Below are 23,749 nucleotides of genomic sequence, written 5' to 3' on the forward strand. Positions count from 1 at the left end.
GCAATTAATCAATGCGGTACTCTAAAGTACTTTACAGCCAGGTTTTACTTCAAATTAGTACAAATGTCCCTGTTTTCCCCTTTTCTATCCAAATCCAGAAAGTTACACTTGCCTCTCTGGAGCCAATGACGTAGTAAGGAGTTCTATTTAACAACATCAATTTCTTCAAATATACCCAGAAGTTACTACCAGGAACAGATTGCTAAATTAAAAAGGTAATCTCAATACCAAAAGAGGAAATAAAGACCATATTACTATGGTTATCATAAGATACCATGTGCATTGTGGAGACAGACAAAAAAGAGCTCAAGTTTTTATTGTGATATACTGAGCTTTAAGTCAACTCCTACCTTATTGGAAGGCTTCATTGCTATTGAAATGACAGGATCAGGAACATGAATTGACTCCTAAAATATTTTTTAAAAGAACAGAAGAGAATTCAAGTACTATAAGGGTCCTGGGTGGATTAATTTTTGTGTACTAACTTTCAATAGAATACAGGACAAACACAAGCTAACATTTTTAGACCAGACAATATGTATCTTGACTGTTTTACATTAAATACACACAGGTAGCCATTACATGATCTCCCTCCTCCCAAAATATAACAAAAATTATTTTACCTAATACTTTACTTAACATCATTTAAGGTCTTTAAATTTATTGATACTATCAGGTTAACATAATTACTATAATGAAGCCAAATGTTGAGAAATGAAATTCTTACTGGCTAATGGCTACATGTGCTGTTGCAATCTGGGCAAGTTACTTAAAATATACCATGATGGCTGATAAAGGAAATGAAAGGGTCTCAGATTATTTATATCTATATATCTATATATTTATATATCTATGTATCTATGTATCTATATATATGTGGTAACTCATTTATTCATCACAACTCTGAGAGGCAGGTGTTATTATTCTCGTTTTACAAAATAAAGTCACTATAGGTTTAGAAAGAAGATAAAATTACTTGGCCAAGGACCAGTAGCTAGCATGAGGCAGAGGTATGACTCTAACCCAGTTCTATTTACTTCAAGCCTGAGCACTTTCCACAACCTCCAGTCCCTTGATATGACCAATGATAAATATTTAGAGAAGACCATATCAACATTTCTAAAACATTCCCCTTATCTAGATCCCAAACAAAAATTATATAGATTTATTTATGGGCTTTTCGTAGTGTCTTAAATCAACATGTAAAACCATAGTTATTAAAGAATGTTTTATACAAAAACCTAGATGATATAATTATAAATTCATCATTATGATACAAAAACTATTAGAGTACTCATCTTTTAGGCCTGGACCAGCTCTTACATAAAAGCCCCACTGCAAATTCCACTGCTGCCAGTTACCTCTCCGCCTACATACCCATATGATTTCTCTACTGAATATAGGAGACAGACCACCCTCATGAACTGATGATCATAAAGTAGGAGGGCCTGCCTTCTTAGAGGGGAGAAGACGGATTCGAAGACAGAAACTTCCTGAGTGTGCCGTCCCCCTCAGGATCTCTCAATGATGAAAAGGCGCCTCTGAGTTCCAGAGGGCAGACTATGTGCAGTAAGTCAGACTGTCTATCTCGCCTTCTGAGCATGATTACTTTGTTATGCCCAAGTCTAGTGTAAATGGTACATTCTTACAGTTCTCTAGGGGATCACGGCTGGGGCCCCCCTCACTGCCTACTGATTTAATGAGGAAGTAACACTCCTTTGGGAAAATCCTAGTGGTGGTGGCAGCAATTAGAGGTACAGTGGGGGGCCAGATCTCAGAACCGGAAGGGTCAGAGCTACATGATCCAAGGGTATCCAGTAGAGATTCTTCTTCCTTGCTAAACCTTGGAGGATTGTGTAATGATTTTACTAAGAAAAATGAGGCAAATCAGCTTACACAGAGGACTTGGCTTATTGATATTCAAAGTGCCACAACTCATCTATACTCGATGTCTGTGGCACTCAATGAAAACTTCTGTGTCTATTTTTCTGAAGTACTAAATGTACTACATAAAAACAGACTTTTGAAATTCAAGTGAAGAGTTCTGAAATTAAAAAACTTACCATAGAAAGGCCACTACAATCTTTGTTTGTGAATGTGTCCCCACTAGCACAATCAATGCCAAACAATGCACAGATGTCTCCAGCATATACTTCCTCCACATCCTAAACGAAGAAATAATGCAAAATGATACATGCAAGGGATACAAATCAAGACACGGTCACCAAAAAGTAAATGCACGCGCGTCCCCGCCGACAGCGCCGCCTCCGCGGGAGAATTTTGTAAAAGCGGCGGCGGCGGCGAGCGTGGCCCACGCAGCCCGGAAGGAGGCATGGACAAGGAGCAGGTGGCTACCTCCTTGCCCGAAGCTCGCGCCGCTGCCTAGCGCGCCCCGGAGCCTCCGTAGGGTCGCGCCCAGCGCCGCGGCTCCGCGGACCCAGGGAGAGGTGTCTGGTGAGGCCCGCGCTGTGTGAATGGTTGTGCTTCCGCCGCCCGCGCTCGCTCTCCGGCTCCTCCTCCTGGCGGCCCAGACCACCGACTGGAGGGCCATCCTTAAGACCACCCAGAACGGCGCTCACATGATAGACACGTACCTGAACGCCACCTTGGACCTCCTTAGAGGCGAGGACGGGCTCTGCTAGTACTAGTGCAGTGAGGGATCTAAGCCTTCCCATGTTATGTTTATAAACCCTCCCCACCAAACAGATATAGCTCTTGACTTTGGTATTCACCTTAACACTGGCATCCCTTCCCTGACAAAGTGCTGAAACCAACATAACAAGTGCTAAGGCAAGAGTTCCAGCATTGCCGCTCCAAGATCTGCCGAAATATGCAGAAAACACTAGGACTAGCTCAGCATATTCAGGCATGTGAAACAACAGTGGAACTCTTGTTTGACAATGTTATACACTAAGGCTGTAAACCATACCTGGACACCAAAAGAACTACATGTAGGTGTCCTTATGAAGAGAAAACTGATTTCTAAAGAAGATGCTGACAGCTGATAACAGCAGAGGAGGACAGGAAAACATAACCTCGGACAAAGAACTAACATTTTGACAGCATAAAGCTGCCTTATTTTGTGAAGGGATTATTTTACGAAGTCAAAATACTTTATATTTTGACATTAAAACTTCAAGCTAAAAAAAAAGAAAAAAGTGGGAGAGAAATGGGGAGATCATGCCTTCCCTCCCAGGTATCTTCCTGGGTGACACTGCCTTAGTATACCAAATTGTCTCAATCCATCCCAGAAAGAGGTGTGTGTTAAGAGAGGAGACTTTTTGAAAAGAGAGGGTCTGAAACTCAGTAACTGCAACTATATTTACAAAAAAAGGAGGTCAAATGTAAAAGTTCATTATAAGAGATGTTCAGCATTATCAACATTATCTTATTTAGAAATATGGGGAAATCCTCTCTTAGATATTTGTTTACTGTGAAATTTAAAAATATTTACACATTTATGCCTGAGAGGATCTGACTTAATTTTTCTCTATTTTAATTGCATATAAATGCATTTCTTTACAACCCATTTAGCACATGAATATGTCATGTTTCTATTAATGATAGGATTAGTTACACGAACAAGGTTTCCATGTGTGTGTCTCTTGTAAACTTGGAACCAGCAGCTGATAACCTCTTAGGGAGCAAAACCAGGGCATATATGCATTATATAATACACATAGAAGATGATGTGGACAAGATTCAGTAGTATAACCACTCCCATTTTATGAACCCATATATATGGCAGACGTCATATTTTGCTATAATCTTTGCCAAAACTGGATAAAAGATTTAATGAGAGAAATGAAAAGTTGTTTAACATAATATACTTCAGAGCCCTATATACTGTTATGTTTGTTGTTTATTCCCTAGCACCTGTTCCAGATTCTGGGATATTTTAAAAATAACCCTTAATGGTTTTAGTAAAAATTGTTCTAGATGATGTTGTTATTCTAATTTTTAACTGTGGAGTAAAAAGGGATGGATACAAAAGGGCAAGATGCAAAGAACTACCATTAAAAGTAAATCTATTTACTGTGACAATTAAAAAATTATTAAAATAAAAAAGTAACTGTACAATAAATACATTTTACATAGACAAACATGGTAGGATGTCTCACCATGAATTCTATGAAAAATGAATTAGCTAGAAGCAATGCAACACCAATACTCAATCATGGCAAGAAATATCTTAAACAGGACCCTTATTTAAACCACATCCCAATAGACAAGATTTTACTTTAAATGGGAAAAAAAACTCAAGAACTATGGTGTTAATTCGAGTATCTGGCAAAAAAGAATCTCAAGTTATGTCCATGGAATTAAAAAGCATGTACAATACATTCTTCTACATAAGAGGAAAAACTGCAAAGCAGGTTTTGAAAACACAGGCTGGAGAACAGAGTCCATTGAACTTAAAATAGTCTTAGTTTTCCACAGATGCAAGCAGTTAAGAAAACACAGGAAATCCAAGAACAAAGCATTGTTGCCTGCAAGCTTCCTAGTTTTTGTCCTTTTATATTGGCAGTTCATTCACAACAGCTGTGGCTCTGAGTATGGGTAAGTGAATAAGTAACTGTGTGTGCCACTCTAATGGTTACACAGCTGTACATAGTCTCTTAGTTTCTGGGCCATGAAATAGCTGTGACTATCACAAATCCCTCTACCCTGCCCCCTGCTGCCCATTTCACAAAATGGCAATGCTGTCCAATTTTGAAAGATTGCCTAGTCATCTTGCAAGAGAGACAAGAGTTAGGGCCACCCCAAATTTCTGAATGTCATATGATTTTGCTTAGACTGTTGTCTCTCTAGAAACATGGACCTGAATTGAGAAAGGATGGGAGGAGGGGTCAATGTCATGCACATGGTATTCGTGCCAAGGCCTAACCCTAAAGACCACCAAAGGTTAGGGCAGATTTAGGGCCAATTCAGACCATAAGCCAAAGATTATATCTGAGGCCAGATCTTGAGGGATCTTATATCTCTGGATGGCCCTCCAGGGTTTTCTACATTAGGAATAAGAGCTCTACAGTTAAGCAGGACTTTCAAGACGCAATATTTCAGATTCTCTGGAGAGTAAATTCATTGAACAATGTGGGAAATTATATGTGAACCTATTACTCTCACTTACCTTTGAATAGAACAGTTCCACTGTCATAAATACCTATTATACCCCTTGTAATGACAGTACTTGAGCAAAGTGATGAATCTTGTGTTCTCAGTTTTGGGGAACTGTCCCATCTCTGTAACCTCGGACACTGAAGAAAAAGCTACCTCACAACCAGTAGTATAAAAAGTATTCTTAACATCTGCTACTTTCGCCTAGAGTGTTATATCAGAGCCCTAACACACCTAAGAAAGAAGGAAAAAGCTAAGAAAACACTTTAGTTTAACTAGAAGTGATTTTCTAGTGGGAAGGTACAACTATTTCATCCACATTAGAGAAATTTCTAATCTCATGAAGACTTTGTACTTGCCTCCATCATGTCGGCATGCATGCGAACCAGCCGTTGTAGCCGCACTTTCTTTCTTGTCCTTGTGTTGTAGATGGTGTCACCCTTTTTCAACTCTCCCTGATAATTGCGGACATAAGTTAACTGTCCAAATCGACCTGCCTAGAAGTCGAGATTGGGTAAGGGCAGGAAGAATAAAATAGAAACATAAAAATCAAAATTACGAGGAAAAAAAATTATGAGGAAAACTTTCACAACTATCTCTGAATAACCGTCCCAATTTTAGTACTCCATCTTACTACTTTAATACTAGCTTTGAATATACATAAGATAAATTAAATGGTTGCTGTGGATCTCTCTTTCTGGTATCACAATCCAAGACACTCTGCTTCTTCTGAAATAAAAGTTATTAGAAAATGCTCTGGCCTTCTATTATTTCATAAGTTCAGTTTAATACAATAAGAAATGTAAGAAAAATAAGGTATAATTATTAGAAAGACAACAAAAATATCAGTAGAAATATGGAAAGACTATACTATATATCTAAAACAATCTTTGATAATCATCTGGAAAACTATTCAAATGAGTTATATAAGATGACAACGTAAAATGAATAATCAAGGACCAAGACTTCCTAAATTCTAACACTAACCAATTAGATATATATTTTAAAGCCAAACTTCTCATATTAATATATAGGCTTAACACAACAGCAATCAAATTTTAATACTTGATTAGTGATTCTAAAATTCATTTAGAAGAACAGGCTAGAACAGAAATTACTGAAAAACCATTGTAATGAGAACCCTAACTGACATAAAACACTAACTGATATAAACCTAACTGATATAAAAACATATTAAATGTTCCAAAAATTAAAAATTGCAGAGCTAGCACAAAATAAACTGAACAGCCCACAGAGTTCAATTTATTTTAATTACTGAAATACATTTATCAATAGATGATAAAGGAGGCACTGCAAATCAATTTAAAAGTATAAGATTCTGGAAAAACTGGTAACTGGATGTTTGGTTTTCTATTGAAGGCAGAGGAAATAAATTTAGATCCTACCTCACAGCATACACCAAAATGAACTGCAGTAGTATTAAAGATTAAACACACACACACACACACACACACACACACACACGCACACACTTCAAAAAGGAGAAGAAACAAAACTAAATATTGCCCAATGTATAGAAAGAGGAGGATTTCAAAGAGAAAAAAAAAAAAAAAGACTGATCTAGTTGACTATACATAAATTTTAAACTGCTCTTTGTTTGGAAAAAAAAAAAAACAAAAGGAAGCTGATACAAAAAATAAGGAAAACACTTAGACCCTAATAAATAAAAAGCAAAATAAACATACAATTACAAAAGGATTTACAACTATATAATAAATATATGGAAAAATCTTCTGTCATTAGGAATTAAGGCAAGATGAAATATTACAATACTATTTTTCATTTATTAAATCAGTAATGACTTTTAAATAATACCCAATGCTGATAAAAATTCACTGAAATAATCTGATATATTGATTCGGAGAATATGAAAGCAATCTTGAAATATAAACCACTACATATTAAAACATTCCATACCTCAATCACTATTCTGGGACTCCATCCTACGAAAATATTCCTAAATACATATTTTTAAAAGCTTTACATGCAAAAATTTTCACTGTAATTTTATTTCTACTTTTTAATTTATAACTACTTTTTTTCTCATTATAGAGGTAATAACAAGTACATCTTAAAAAGTAAGAAAAGGCCACAAAGTACAATCCCACCCCAGAAATAACCACTCTTAACACCTCCAGCCTTCCCCTTTTCCCCACCTAAAATAACATGAACAGAAGCAACAACACTCCAATGGCAACAGGCACACCAGTGCCCAAATCTTGGTTTCTAATAACATTCTCTACTAAAAGGAGTTAGGGCTCTTTGGAGAAATGGCTGATTCTAGGACTGGGGAGGTGTATAAAAGATGAGCCTGGAGCATTTTATAGTGCCAGAAAGTAAGGCAGTGTTTGAAAAAGCAAAACAATGAGAGTATGTCAGGAGGACACAAGAGCCAAATGAAGAGCTCCCAATAGCCAAACCTGGGAAATCTGAGCAACAAAATAACAATACTGGATTATAACCCAAAGTATAAAATAAATATCCATGAGTCAGCACCAAAATAAATGATTGAGTAAGTAAATAAATGGTGGAGAGGAAAAATTCTTCATACAGAAGAACTCAAGATAATTTCTGTAGCTACGGCTCCCCAAGGAAGCGGAACATAGCTCCCCATCCCTTAAGTGCATGCAGCAGGTAGTGACTTCCTTCCAGAGGTACAGCATGGAAAGGGGGTGGAAAAAGAGTTAACTTTACAATGGAGAAACCTGACAAACACGACGTCAGAGAGGTGATGAAGGTCAACATCAACAGTGTAAATCATGCTAATAATCTATACCCTTGATATGATGTGACAAGAATGGCACTTTACCTCTGTGGTCCTCTCAAAATCCATAACCCCAATCTAATCTAATCTATTTTTTTTCTCATAATGAAAAACATCAGACAAACACCAACTGAGGCATATACCACAAAATACCTAACCAGTACTCCTCAAAACTGTCAATCATCAAAAACAAAGCAAGTCTGAGACTATCAGAGGATGGAGGCACTTAAGGAGACATGACAACTAAATATGGTATCCTGGATGGGATCATGAGACAGAAAAAGGACACAGGTAAAAACGAAGAAATTCAAAGAATGAAGTTTAGTTAAAAATACTCTATCAATATTGGTTGATTACTTGTGATAAAAGCATCCTAGTAATGCATGTTTACAACAGAGGAAACTGGATGTGGGGTACAAAGGAACTCTTATCTTTACAACTTTTCTATAAATTTAAAATTATTCTAAAATTAAAAGTTTATTTTAAAAAATCCACAAACATCTTTCCATGTCAAAAAAAAGTCACAACATAATTTAAAGTCTGAATCAGAAACTACTGTACAGATATATTTCAATTTATTTAAGCAAACTGTAATTCATGTTCATTTTCAATTGTCTGTTACGATTTCATTTTTACAAGCAAAGATGGGATAAGCAAACTGAAGCTAACCTTAGTACACTACCTTTCATTAGTTCCTAGGACAAATTTCCAGAAGTGGATCTAATGTTACTCCTAACAGTGAAAACTTAAAAACAATTTAAACATCCAACCATTAGGAAATTTTAGGTAAATATGATACATCTACTTGATGGAATTTTATGCTGCCATTTAAAATGTTTAGGCTATCTGTAGAAACAAGGACCATATCTATTGTGATGTTAAATGAAAAGAGCAAGACAAAATTACACAATTAGTATGATCTATGTAAAAATTTATACTTTAAAATTGCAAAGAGAGAGACTGAAGAAAATGCACCTAATAATCATGAAATTTTATGTGAGTATTAAGAACTTTGCAAATTCTTTATCTGTTCTTTCCACTTTTCCTATTTTCCAAATTTTCATAAGGGGCATGGATTTCTTTTATTATAGGAAAAAATCCTATAAGGAAAGAAATTTTCCATAAATAGCAGTTAAATACATTAGAAAGCAACCTACCTCCAGTTTAAAAGCCAGGCCTACAAACGGGTGAGAGTTGTCTCTTTTGGAATTCATTAAGATTTTGGTTTTCTCTTTCGAGTCACTTAAAATAAAGAAATATAAATTTATGAGATGCAATATTTGATATTTCTTTTATATCAATTTATTTCATCAAAGAGTATTATGTGAGAAAAAGCATTTGTGCTAAATATTTCTGCCCTCACACGTAAGTGAAACTGCACTGAAAGAGATCAATAAAAATAAGGTCTCAGGGTTTTGTCACTTATAGTGACAGCACCAGAGTAGACTGAAAAACAAAGAAATGATCTGGTAGAGAAAGAAAAGAAAGAAAAATAATCAGTGACAGCTTAAAAAATAAGTCTTGTTTCTTAAAACTTTTGGGTGTTTAAATGCTACTGAAAAAGGTTGGTTCCATGAGAAAATTGTCTAATGCTGAAATCTTGATAGACAATAAAACAAATCATACTTCTAACTCACAAATATATATGATATGGGAACTATTATAATAAATATTTTTCTATATGCCAAAATTATTACCTAAAAACAGTGACTGGTTTTTGTAGATTAAAGAGAAAAAGAAAACACACACACAACATAAGCAGAAGAATCATTCTTAAGTTCCTTCAAAATGCATAAGTGCTTTTGCCACAAACTGTGACTCAATTCCAGGACTTACCCCTCCTGATTGAGAATAGCATAATTCTGGACTTCAGATGGGTTTGGGAGGTACTCTAAAACAGCATCTAAAAGAGGCTGCACTCCTTTGTTCTTCAAGGCACTTCCCAAAAAGACAGGAGTAAATGATCTACTTAGAGTAGCTCTTCGGATGGCAAGCTACAAAATAAAAATAAATAAATAAATGGTTAATCTTTAAAATTAGATTGTGTGCTTCAAATCAATTACAAACTAACAAATGAATAAAATGAATTGATACTCCTGAGTGCTGGCTCTAGGGAAGGAGAAACTAGAATGTGGTGTCTATAATTTGAGATAAAAAAATCAAAATAACAAAAAAAAAAAATCAATTCTTTTCTCAGGGTTAGAAAGCTATGTGCTGCACAATTGCTTTCAATACTTAAGAAATGTCACTAATTTTCAATTTGGCAAAAAATATTCATACAAAGAAAATAGGAAGGTAAAGAAGAGTATACTAACAATTAATACATATGTGAAAAAAAAACTCTGGAAAGATATACAGGAAATTCTTGCCTGTTCACTAGTGTTAGGGAGTGGGCAGAGAACTAGACAGATAGGAGAGAGGATGGGAAATTTTTTACTGTATACCACAGTATACTTTTTAAATATTTTTTACTGTATACCACAGTATACTTTTTAAATGTATAAGCCATATGAAACTATTATCTATTAAAAGACATTTAAATTAACTGATAATTTCTTTGTTTTAAAGAACAAACATACAAGAAACCAGGTAGAACAAATCACTCACAAATTAAGGGCCATGATAATAACAGGCTCTGAAATTACACCTCTAGGTCCTGCCCCATATCCTAAGCAAGCATTATCAATGTGTCCCAGCTGCATTTCCTTGTGGTAGCCAGGCTGGCTGAGCAGGCCTCAGATAGTAAGTAGGAGCTTTAGCTCAGGCAGCTGGAAGAGACTGACAATAGTGCTGTGGCCACAACCTGCCACTGAAGAATTGGGAACCCAGCATACAGCTATTTTCCAGTCCTCATGAAAAAATATAAAACTAAAAAGCTTGAAGCAAAACATTTAGAAAACCATTTCTAAACATTATGATACTGTAAATTAGGATAATAGCTGAGAATGATAAAGGAGTTTAAAAAAGGGAAATTATGCATGAAAAGATGGCAATTACTATTTGAAATTATCTTAAAAACTTGCTTCTACTGCTGCTCTTGCCAGGAACCAGAAATGTTTTTTGTCACTAACAACTTAGACTACCCTAGGCCACTGGGCCACATCTTGACTTTCCACTCCTCTCTAATGTGCAATTAAGGACTTGGTAGGTTAAATCACATACCCCAGAAAAAAAAAAACATGTTCCTAATCTTAATCCATTCCTGTGGGTATCAACCCATTACAAACAGGACCATTTGAAGATGTTAATTTTAGTTAAGGTGGGCCTTAATCATATTACTAGAGGCTTTATGAAAAGAAAGCTACAAAGAGGAATGAAGCTGGAAATTGATGGAACATAAAGGAGAGAACGTTGCTATATGCATCAGCACATGACAGAAAAGCCAAAGACCCAAGGATCACCAGCAGCCAGCACCAGAACACCAGTCTTTGGGGAGAAAACATCGCCTTGCTGAAGCTCAATTTTGGACTTCCCCTAGCCTAAAAACCATGAGCCAATAGATTCTCATTGTTTACACCAACCCATTGTGTGGTACTTGTCTTAGCAGCTGGGAAACTAAGACAGAACATATAGGAATTTTACTATAATTACTTCACATCTATAAAACAGAGGAACACGAGGGTGGCAGATAAATAGAAAGGAGAAATTAAACCTATCCCTTAAACCAGATTAACAAGAGCTTTGTATTCCCCAAATTTTCTTTTATGAATCACTTTCACACTTGAAAGTTGTCCTCCATTGCCCCTAATAACATATCCAATCATAATACAGAAACTAAAGTATACCCATGTACCCTCGAGAGAAAAGTTATAGCAGGCTTAAAATTGTTAACCTTAGAAAGGCCTGTTTGCAAAGTTGATCCTTGGCTGTTGTCTGGGAATGTGGATTTCAGGAGGGTTCCCACCATTCCCAAAACTGGTCTAAGAGTGGCTCACTGTGCCAAAACTGTTTGTACAATGTAGTTGATGCTGATGTAGTTCTCCTTCTGGGAATGTGTAATTTTGGTATGTGTTAGGCAACAGGTGTCTATGTGACCAGGCCCCAGTAAAAACCTTGGGCACTGAATCTCTAATGAGCTTCCCTATAGACAACATTTCACATTCTCACAACTTGCTGGAGGAAACGAGCGTGTCTTCCCTGCAGCCTGGTTTCCTCTGGACTTCCCCATGTACTTTTTTCCCTTTGCTTATTTTGTTTTGTATCTTTTGCAATAATAAATCATAGCTGTGACTGTGACCATATGCCAAGTCCTGTGAGTCCTCCTAACACAATACCGAACCTGGGGTGGAACAAAACAAAACCCTTTAATAGATAAAGAACCTAAATCACTATTGTGATTCCCAGGATAAAACGTGTGACATTATTCAGGGCCAGACCTGTGCCTTCCTACATGGTGCTCCTTACTCAACAGAGGGCTGAGGAAGTAAGGCCTTTGTCAATGCTAAAGATCACAAGATATGGATTGTTAGGGTTAATTTCATGTTTCAACTTGGGTTTTTGTGTCCAACTATTTTAACAAGCCGTGGTCTACTTGTTAATGTGAGGGTATTCTGAGATGGGATTTGCATATATAATTACATTTACAGTCAACAAAGGAGACTGCCCTCAACAATGTGGGGAGCCTCCTTATCCAACACCTGGAGTTCTTAAAAGTTGTAAGAGAGGATTTCAGGGATCAGAGAGGAATTCAGACTCAACTTCTGTATTCGTACTTGCCAGAATATCCATACAGCTAGCTTCCCCTGGAGAACAGGCAAAAGGACTTCAGCTTTATGGAGTTTCAAGCTTATGGCCTGCCCTATGGTTTGGACTTGAAGTCTCCCCAGTTGCATAAGCCAACTGCTTCTACTGCTGCTCTTGCCAGGAACCAGAAATGTTTTTGGTCACTAACATCTTAGACTACCCTAGGCCACATTAAAAGCCCACTGTAACAAGAAAATAAATAAATATCTCCAGTTCTGCAGTTGACATCACATTCTTATAGATAGACAGACAGACAGATAGATAGATAGATAGATAGATAGATAGATAGATACAGATTTATAGATATAGATAGATCCTCTACATTCTGTTTCTCTGGAGAACCCTAACTAACACAAAGTCCCAGTTTCAAAGATAGTTAAAAAAAAAAAAGTTTATTAATAAGCATCCACAAATTCAACATGGTTCTGTCCCTGGGTGTCTGATCTACTGTAAACTCCAAGAGTGTAATGTCTTACACACAATAGTTACTTATCTGATCTCTGCTAAATGTACCAAGTGGTATGAAGTGGTATGGCAAAAGGAATGTCAGTCTTAGGCAAAGATCTTTTTTTTTTTTGAAGAGCTGAAGAATCAAGTAAAGGAATCTAAAAAGCTTCCCAACTATTACAACAGTGTAACTACCAACATTTAGTTTGCAAACATTTAGCAGCCTAGGCTCTCAACCTGCCTGTTACTGTAATATCCCTGTATTTATCTTCTTTCTTTCCTTGTAATAAGGATATAGAAAGAGGTTGACTGTTTAGGTCTCTTTTTTCCTAGAACATACTACGATTCCTTTCCCATTTTAAGACATTACATAACTCATTACTTTAAAAAAATGGCATGTCAAATATTTTTTGAGGAAATCAACTGTGCTAAAATAAATTTACTCAGATTTCATTAATAAAGTCTATGCAAAAAAGATCACTACACCAATAAAAATACTTATTTTCTTACTACTATAAGGCTATTTTTAACAGCACTTGCCTTTATATCAGAAATTGAGGGGATTTTTTCTTCTAGGAACAGCTCACCAAGTTGTTCATCTGAATTGGCAACACATTCAATCAGCTCCTGCCGGTGGTCAGCTGCTGCCGCCCTCAATTCAGCTGGAATCTCACCATATCGAACAATCTGACTAAGAAAAGAAATGTCTTATCTTGGTACTTTAGGGATATTCAATTAAACATATATAGCATCAGTTCGAGAGATATGGAATAATGGTCATAATTTTCTTTAAATAAGAAAAGAGCTCTGATATACTTGCATTAAAATGGCAAATAATACTAATATATACCTTAAAAATTCAAACACAACAGTGAGCAAAATTTTTAAAAGCCCACTGTAATGAGAAAATAAATAAATATCTCCAGGTGTGCAATAGACATCACATTCTATTTTTCTGTCAAGTTGTACATAAGTTAATGATAACAGATGTAATACAAAATCCTCTGCAATTTAATACACTGTTTTATTACTATCCTAGGTATCTAAAATGAATGTATAGTGAAATATACTTATAAATTCAAAATAATGACTTGACAAAGTGCCAACTATATCAAAGAAAGATTAAAATTCTTTTCAGTGTAGTTATTATTTTTACTTTATTCTAATTATTTGAAAATTGGCAAGCATGCCAAGTAATAAGAGAATTCATTTATTGAATACCTACAATGCAACAAGTACTTAATTAGATATCTGAGAAGTTGTTTTATTTAATGTTCACATTGTATGAAATAGTTTCTATTATCTGTATTTTTAAATGAGGAAACTAATTCAAACAGGCAAAGTAACTACTAGTAAATGGAAGAGCCAAGACTCAAATCCAGTCTGTATGACTCCAAAGCCCGTTTTTAAGTGCTTGAAAATTCTACTAATCATTCTCATTAATCAGAACACCAGTCCCTAATAAGCAAGATTATTGCTATTTTCTTCCCAATTTTAATCTCCATTAAAGTTTGCAAAATGAATGAATGAACGAATAAATGATCAAGTGGAAAAGGAGATATTACATTACTAGCTCAAGGTGAAGTCCTCCTTCCACCATACCATGTATGCCATAATGTGACGAGCATATTAAGCAAAGAGTAACATACTCTTACTTAGAATTAATACTAAACAAAATGGGGAGCAACTAAGATTAAATGCATTAAAAAAAAAATGATCTTGGAGACTATTCTAGCCACATTTCAAAAAGAAGTTTATGTTTAAAGAACTCATCCTTTTCCTTCAGTCACATGCTTTTAAAAATATAAGATTTTAATAGCATATTTTTAAGACTTACCCAAAGTCTCCATCAAAATAGATGGCTCGTTCCTCAATAAGATCTATAATACCTTTAAAATCACCCTCCAAACCAATGGGTATCTGCATAAATGCTGCGTTATGATTTAGTTTGGACCTGAAAAATAAATATACACATAATTTGCTCCCCAAGTCCCTTTAAAATGACAAAAGAATATAAAAAATATTCTCCAAATAAGTTGTTTCCCATCAGATCCCTAGAATACCCCAGATCAGAGGCAGAAGGGGAAGAACAAGGCAGTGGTTAATTGGCCAGGAAATTAAAGGATGGTGGGAGAAATGAGCTCGCCATCATTCTTAGAACAGCTATCTCTAGCAAAGCTGAGTACAGCTATCTGAAGAGGGAGTTTTTACAGGAGAACTCTTAAGAACACATTCTAAAGCCACACACTCATTGTCAGCCTACACTTCTATCCAGACGCAATCACTATAACAGGAACTGCACTCAGCACAGGGATTCTCACTTGAGAGGAAACGTGCTCTAGCTCTCACTGTTTAGTCTATACTCTAGACCCTCTTTTATAAATACAGATAACTGAGAATTATCAAATATTTGAGGAAATCAATAGCTGGAAAGAAAGGTGTGAACTCAGGAAATAATATTAATCTCCAAGGAAAGAAGTACTGGAGAAAAGAAAAAAAAAACATGTAAAGACTGGAGAAACAATTACCCCTATCAATAAAGATATTGTAATAAAAAAGTTAATTTATGGAAGAGCAACATCATCAACATGGTGACATCCCCTGGAAAAGTCTTCCCTCAGAAACAACTGACAAAAGGACAAATCCCACTTGCTTAGAACTCTGGAGGATGACAGAGACTGGGGAAAGCCTCTACAAATGCTGAATCAAAGAAAAAGTAGAAAAAAAAAAAAAAAAACACTAAAAAAGGCAGGTGATTTATGACCCAGACCCACCAGTCCAGACCCCTGCCCCTCACTGGGTCCTGTGCAGCTTAAGAGGTGCACACAAGCAGCACTGCCCAGGTCCCTCCTGCTGCAGATGCAGAGCACAGAGTCACTCAAAGAGCAGCGAGTTAGAATCCCACACATAACCAGTCATAGGAACCCAAGTGTACAGGGACCAGGGCAGATCACAAGCAGCTGACTAGCATGTACATACAAAAAGGCCCCCAGGAAATAAAAGAGACCGCAGCAGAATTGTTGGCAAAAGGTCCACACACTCAGCCTAGGCTCTGATTGCCAGAGCACCTAAACAAAAAAATGGACCTTTTGAATTGAACCAATCTGGCTCCCCAGGACAGGATACCCTAATGGGTAAAAAGCCTCTCAGAAAAAAAACAAAAGGGTATGTGTGGGGGAGCACTGATCTCCTATAAGGCAGAACAGTCCCAGAACTGGGAAGTATAATAAAAAGGGGGCACTGAGCATGGAGAGAAGTTAAATAAATCATAGGAGCTGGAGAGAAAATTCTGCACAAAAACAAACAAAACATATCAGGATTCTGGAGAAGGAACAGAGGAAAGGAAGCTTTCTCCTGGAGGTAAAACAATTACATAAAAAAGGGTCATCTTAAAAGCTGTACTGCACATCTAGGGCAAGAATCAGGTATAGAAGACATGTGAAAACCTGAACAGTTAAACATGGGCTACTCTAAAGGTCCAGTATAAGTTGGACCAAGAATCAAAGAACAGCCTTAACAGAAAGCCAATCAACAATAAAACTCTAGACAACAGGGAAAACCTGACATTCAGAATAAGCACATCAAAATAATAAGATGCCTAGACATCAGCAAAAAATTATAGGCAATACTATGTTTTGGAAGATATGGCTCAGTCAAGGGAACAAATTAAAACTTTAGAGGAGACAGACTTTGGAAGAACTAATCAAAGAAATTCAAACAAATTTCCTAAGTCAATTCAAGATGATGATGGACAACAGGGATAGAAATAAACTAATGTTGGATATAGAGATAAAGACACATAGTCACAAGACAATGTGTGAGGAAAAAGAATTAGAAAGTTTAAAAGGAAACATAACAGAAATAATGGGATGAAAGGCCAATAATGGAGATTAGAAATACACTAGAGACATACAACAGCAGATTTAAACAGACAAAAGAAATAGTCAGCAAACTAAAAGACAGGACAGTAGAAATTACATAGTCAGAAGAACAGATAAAGTAGAAAAAATTGAGCAGAGTCTCAAGGACTTGAGTGACAGCATGAAACATACTAGAAGGAAAAGAGAAGGGAAAGGGAACAGAAAGAATTTGAAGAAATAATGGCCCAAAATTTCCCAACTCATGAAAGACATAAATATACATGTCCAAGAAGCACAACATACCCCAAACAGAATAATCCCTAATAGTCTTTCTCTGAGACACATACTAATCAGAAGGTCAAATGCCAAAGATAAAGAGAGAATTCTGAAAGCAGCAAGAGAAAAGCAATTTGTCACATACAGGAGACCCTAAATAAGATTAAGTGCCCATTTCTTATCAGAAATCATGAGGGCAAGAAGGCAGTAGTACGGTATATTTATGGTACTGAAAGAGAAAAACTACCAGACAAAAATTCATTATCTGGCAAAACTGTCCTTCAAAAATGAGAGTTTAAAACATTCACAGATAAACAGCAACTAAGAGAGTTTATCACCAAAAGAGATGCCCTGCAAGAACAGCTCAAGGGAATCCTTCAGGTTGAAAGGAAGACAGGAGAGACTGGCCTGGAGCACTGTGAAGAAGTGAAGATCTTCAGTAAAGTTAACTAATTGTATCTAATAATACTGTAACCTCAATGTATAACTCTAATCTTTAATTCTTATGAGAGTTAGAATACAACTGAATAAGAAACAGTCATATTTCCTGATAACTGACACACAAAATATAAAGAGGTAATGCGGGACAAAAACAACATACAGAGAGGAAATGGAAAGAGATGAGAGCAGAGAACATGTATGCTACTGAAGCTAAGATGGTATCATTTGAAATTACTAGGTTATAGATGTAGGTTGGATAATACAAACCCATGGTAACCACTAAGAAAATATTTTTTAATATACAGAAACAGACATGAGAAAGGGATCAGTCACACATCACAAAAGATCAACTATACACAAAAGGAGGCTGCAATAAAGGAAAAGAGGGACAAAAAAGATATAAGACGTATGAAAGCCAAAGGACAAAATGGCTGAAGTCCTGCCTTTACAGTAACAACACTGAATGTTAACTCCTCATTAAAAGACACAGATTGTTAGAATGGATAAAAAGCACAATACAACTATAGGTTGTTTACAAAGACTCATCTTAAACCCAAGAACACAAATAGACTGAAAGTAAAAGGGTGGAAAAAGACAGTCCATGCAAATAGTAACCAAAAAAGAGCTATTATCGGACAAAGTAGACTTTAAGTCAAAAGCTGTTATAAGAGACAAAGAAGGACATTTATATTAATAAAACGGGCAGTCCACCAAGAAGAAAATAACAACCATAAATATTTGTGCACCTAACCACAGTGCCCCAAAATATATGAAGCAAACACTGGCAAAACTGAAGGGAGAAAAAGATACCTCTACAATAATAGCTGGAGACTTCAATACACTACTCTCGTCAATAGAGCATCTAGCCATAAGATTAATAAGGAAACAGAGAACTTGAATAAGATGATAAATGAACTAGACCTAACAGATATATACAGAACACTGCACCCCAAAACAGCAGGATATATATTCTTTTCAAGTGCACATAGATCATTCTCCAGGGTAGACCACATTAGGTCACAGAACAAATCTCAATAAATTTTCAAACATTGAAATTATACAAAGCATCTTCTCTGACCACAAATTAATGAGGGAAATCAATAAAAGGCAGAGAACCGGAAAATCCACAAATATATGGAAATTAAATAACTCACTCTTAAACAATCAGTGGTTCAAAGAAGAAACTGAAAGAGAACTATCTTGAGACAAATGAAAATGAGACCACAACGTATCTAAATTTATGGGATGCAGTGAAGAAAACAGAGAGGAAAATTTACAGCCCTAAATGCTTAAATTAAAAAAAAGAAGAAAGAGCTAAAATCAAAGGCCTAATGGCACACCTGAAGGAACTAGGAAAAAAATAGCAAACTAATCCCAAAGCAAGCAGAAGGAAAGAAATAACAAAGATTAGAGCAGAGATAAATGAAATTGAAGAGGGAAAAAAAAACAATAGAGAATCAACAAAACCAAAAAAATGATTCTTTGAGAAGATCAATAAAAGTGAAAAACCTTTAGCTAATTGACACAGAAAAAAAGAAGACGCAAATAAATAAAATCAGAAATGAGAGAAGGGACATTACTACTGACTCCACGGAAATAAAAGGGATCATAAGAAGACAGTATGAACAACTGCATGTCAACAAATTAGACAACCTGGATGAAGTGGGGAAATTCCTAGAAATACACAACAACCTGCACTGGCTCTACAACAAAGAGAAGATTTCAACAGACCAATTACAAGTAGAGATTGAATCAGTCATCAAAAATCACCAAAGGAAAGCCCAGGACAAGATGGCTTCACAAATGAATTCTGCCAATCATTCCAAGAGGAATTAACACCGATACTGCTCAAACTCTTCCAAATTATTGAAGAGGAAGGAACAATACCAAAGTCATATAAAGATACTACCAGAAAAGAAAATTACAGACCAAATTCTCTAATGAATACAGATACAAAAGTCCTCAACAAACTATGTGCAAATCAAATCCAACAGCACATTAAAAGAATTATACACCATGATCAAGTGGGTTTATCCCAGGTATGCAAGGGTGGGATAAATAAATTAAAGCAATACACTTTTAAAAATGAAGGGGAAAACCATATGATCATCTCAATTAACACAGAAAAGGCATTTGACAAAATCCAGCATGGTTTCTTGATAAAAACACTTAGAAAAAATAGGAATAGAAGGAAACTTCCTCAGCATGATAAATGGCAAATATGAAAAACCTACAGCTAACATTATACTCAATGGTGAAAGACTGAAAGCTTTCCCTCTAAGATCAGGAACAAGACAAGGATGTCCGCTGTCGCCACTGTTATTCAACATTGTGCTGGAAGTGCTAGCCAGTGCAATCCAGAAAGACAAAGAAATAAAAGGATCCATATTGAAAAGGAAGAAGTCAAACTTTCACTATTTGTAGATGACAAGATCCCATAAATAGAAAGTCCTGAAAAATCTACAAAAGTTATTGGAGCTAATAAATGATTCCGCAAAGTGGTGGGGTACAAGATCAACATGCAAAAATCAGTAGTGTTTCTACACACTAGTAATGAGCAAGATGGGGAGGAAAGGAAGGAAAAAATTCTAATACCAACAAAAAGAATCAAAATCTAGGAGTAAGTTTAACCAACAATGTAAAGGACTTGTACAAAGAAAACTACAAAACATTAGTAAAAGAAATCAAAGAAGACCTAAATAAATGGAAGGTCATTCTGTGTTCATGGATTGGAAGACTAAATATGTTATGCTGTCAATTCTACCCAAAATGATTCAATACAGATTCAATTCAACCCCTATCAAAATTCTAACAACTTACTTTGCAGAAATGGAATAGCAAATTATCAAATTTATTTGGAAGAGTAAGGGGACCCAATAAATGAACTAGACCTAATAGACATATACAGAACAAGAACAGAAGATGAAGTTGGAGGAGTCACACTTCCTTACTTCAAAGCATATTACAAAGCTACAGTGGTCAAAGTAACATGGTACTTGCATAAGCATAGATATGTCAACCAATGGAACTGAATTAAAGGTTCAGAAATAGACCCTCACACCTATGATCTATTGATTTTTGACATGGTTGCCAAGTCCACTTGACTGAGAAAGAACAGTCTCTTCAAAATATGATGCTGGGAGACCAGGACACCCATACGCAAAAGAATGAAAAGGACCCCTATCTCACAACATATACAAAAATTAACTCAAAATGGATCAAAGACCTAAATAAGAACCAGGTTTCTAAAACTTCTACAAGAAAATGTAGAGAAGCATATTTAGGACTTTGCATTAGGCAATGGTTTCTTAGACTTGACACCTAAAGCGCAGCCAACAAAAGAAAAAGTAGATAAATGACACCTCTTCAATATTAAAAACTTTTGTGCATCAAAGGACTTTATCATGAAAGTAAAACAATAACTACACAATGGAAGAAAATATTGGGAAAAATCATATCTGTTAAGGGTTTAATATCCAGTATTTATAAAGAAATCCTTTGTGGGGACTCAGGGCCCAGGCCCCCTCCCAGCCATAGTGAAAACGTGTAATTTCATGTAGCCGCCTACTTAACCAAGACAAATGTTAAAAGTCATCAGACCTCCCCAGGGAAGGAAAAAATGTATAGTAAACAAAGCATTCAAACTCCCCTCCCCTGATCACTGCTGATAACAAATCTCCACACCTCTTTGTCACAAGACCCTACAGAAACTCTGTTCTTACACCCTATGGAATGACTTTGTCCTAACCCTTAGAAACCACTCCCTGGAACCCCCAGCTTTTGCAGAGCACTAACTTCCATCTTTCCTGGCCAGCCACTACCGTGGAGCAGTCACCTCCTGTCAGTAAGTCCCATTAAACTCATGTCTAACTCTGTGCCCGGCAAGTTCTTCAGTCTTGGGTATAAGCTGGATTGGAACATCTCTCAACTCAATAATAAAAGGACAACTCAATTAAAAAATGGGCAAAAGACTTGAATAGGCATCTCTCCAAAGAGGAAATACAAATGGACAAAAAGCACATGAAAAGATCCTCAATACTATTAGCTATCAGGGAAATGGAAATGAAAACCACGAGATACCATTTCACACCCACTAGAATAAATACTATAAAAAAAAACAAAACAGAAAATTACAAGTGCTGGAGAGGATGTGGAGAAAGAGGAACACTCATTCATTGTTGGTGGGAATGTAAAATGGTGCAGCCACTGTGGAAGACAGTTTAGCAGTTCCTCACAAAGTATAGAAATACCATATGACTCAGCAATTCCACTTGTAGGTATATACCCAAAAGAATTGAAAGCAGGGACTCACACCAATGTCCATAGTGGCATTATTCACAACTGCCAAAAGATGGAAGCAACCAAAGTGTTCATCAACCAATGAATGAATAAACAAATTGTGGTATATACACACAATAGACTATTACTCAGCCATAAAAGGAATGAAGTTGTTACATGCCACAACATGGATGAACCTTGAAGACATTATGCCAAGTGAAATAAGCCAGACAAAGGACAAATATTATATGATCTCACTGATATTAAACAATTAGAATAAGCAAACTCATAGTCAGAATCTAGAGTATAGGTTACCAGGGGATGGGGTAGAGGTAGGGAATAGGTAACTAAGGCTTAAAATGTACAAAGTTTCTAATTGGGTTGATTGCAACATTTTGGTAATAGATGGTGATGATGGTAGCAAAACACTGTGGATGTAATTAACAGCCCTGAATCATATATGTGAACATGGTTAAAAGGGGAAGAATTTTAGGTTGTATATATGGTACTAGAATAAAAATTCAAAGAAAAACAAAACATAGGACTTCACAACACAGTGAACCCTATTGTAAATGATGGACTATAGTTAGTTAATAGTACAATTAGAAGAACATTCTTTCATGAACTGTATCAAATATAAGTATATCACACTAATGTAACTTGTTAATAACAGGTGGTACATGGGAACTTTGTATTTTATGCATGAATTTATTATGAATGTATAACTTCTCTAATTTAAAAAAAAAGTTAATTTATGGAAATTAAAAACATAATTTGGAATAAAAAGCTAACTATCAGAAGGAATGCAGATGACTATGAAATTAGTGAGCTGGAAGACCATCTCTTAATTCTACCATAACCAGCATAAAATGAGAATCAGATGGAAAAAATGAAAAAGTATGATAGAAATGTTAAGATATGGACACCAGATTCAGAAGTCCCAAAAACTTTTCATGGGAATTACAAAAAGGGAAACCAGATAAAAGGGAATGAGGCAAAGAAAGAACCAGAATAATCAAGTAAATGATAACAGAGAATTTTCCTGGGATTAAGAAAAAGACGATGGAAAGGACCATCTATTGCCAAGCCAGAGTAAAATATAATTAAGAGGGAAAACAATGAAAACTTTCAGGTTTGCCAAGAAAATATTACAACCCATTAAGGAAAAACTTCACTTTAATATTCTCAAATACATCACTCCCAGAAGATCCATTCAACAATACTGTCACTGAAAACTCCCAACACTGTATCTTGTCACCAGAAAGTCCTAGGCAGCCCATCGACTACCACAAACTGTTCTGCCTGTATCAATTAGCTCTTGAGTTGGAACTTGACAGTTCCATTTACAATACCTAAAAAAGGTGAAGATTAACTCTTCATAAAGGCTAGATGAAATATATAGTATTGTGCAAAATGAAAAATGCTATAAATACTTCTGGGTCACACATACTACAGAAGGGAAGTATTCTCACTGTCCTAGTAAATGCATTAACTTCTGAACGGAAGGAAATCTCATCTCTATGTCATACTACTTAAGGCAAATAATTAATTAAAATTCCTAAGATAAAGGTTAATACCAAAGATGATCCTCTTATCATATTCTGTTTGTCTAAATAAAACACAGAGTATGTTTAGAATCTACTTTAGATTATATCATTCCATTATAGTAAGACAGTAAAAACTGCCAGAGTGTTTTCTGAATTCATTTCAACCTCCCTAGAACTTAACGTATATTTTCCCATTTTTCAGAGTGATGAGAGCACACATGAACCAGCAGAACTTCTAAGCTCAGTGTTCCATT

General features: G+C 35.9%; 1 protein-coding gene and 1 pseudogene across 2 annotated transcripts in view; one reads left to right on the forward strand and one right to left on the reverse strand.

The window, feature by feature from the left end:
- Positions 1-23,749, reverse strand: part of GFM1 (G elongation factor mitochondrial 1) — a 55,694-nt gene that overhangs the window by 27,704 nt on the left and 4,241 nt on the right. For both annotated transcript variants that reach the window (XM_037841875.1, XM_037841867.1), the window contains exons 5-11: positions 14,931-15,047; positions 13,634-13,784; positions 9,740-9,897; positions 9,061-9,145; positions 5,478-5,615; positions 2,064-2,165; positions 351-407 (exon numbers count right to left, since the gene is read on the reverse strand). In XM_037841875.1, the coding sequence (XP_037697803.1) occupies positions 351-407; positions 2,064-2,165; positions 5,478-5,615; positions 9,061-9,145; positions 9,740-9,897; positions 13,634-13,784; positions 14,931-15,047 (808 nt within the window). The remainder of the gene's footprint in view (positions 1-350; positions 408-2,063; positions 2,166-5,477; positions 5,616-9,060; positions 9,146-9,739; positions 9,898-13,633; positions 13,785-14,930; positions 15,048-23,749) is intronic.
- LOC119510010 lies at positions 2,475-2,986 on the forward strand (annotated as a pseudogene).

Source organism: Choloepus didactylus, chromosome 1 (assembly GCF_015220235.1).
Source record: "Choloepus didactylus isolate mChoDid1 chromosome 1, mChoDid1.pri, whole genome shotgun sequence".
NCBI classification, from domain to species: domain Eukaryota; kingdom Metazoa; phylum Chordata; class Mammalia; order Pilosa; family Megalonychidae; genus Choloepus; species Choloepus didactylus.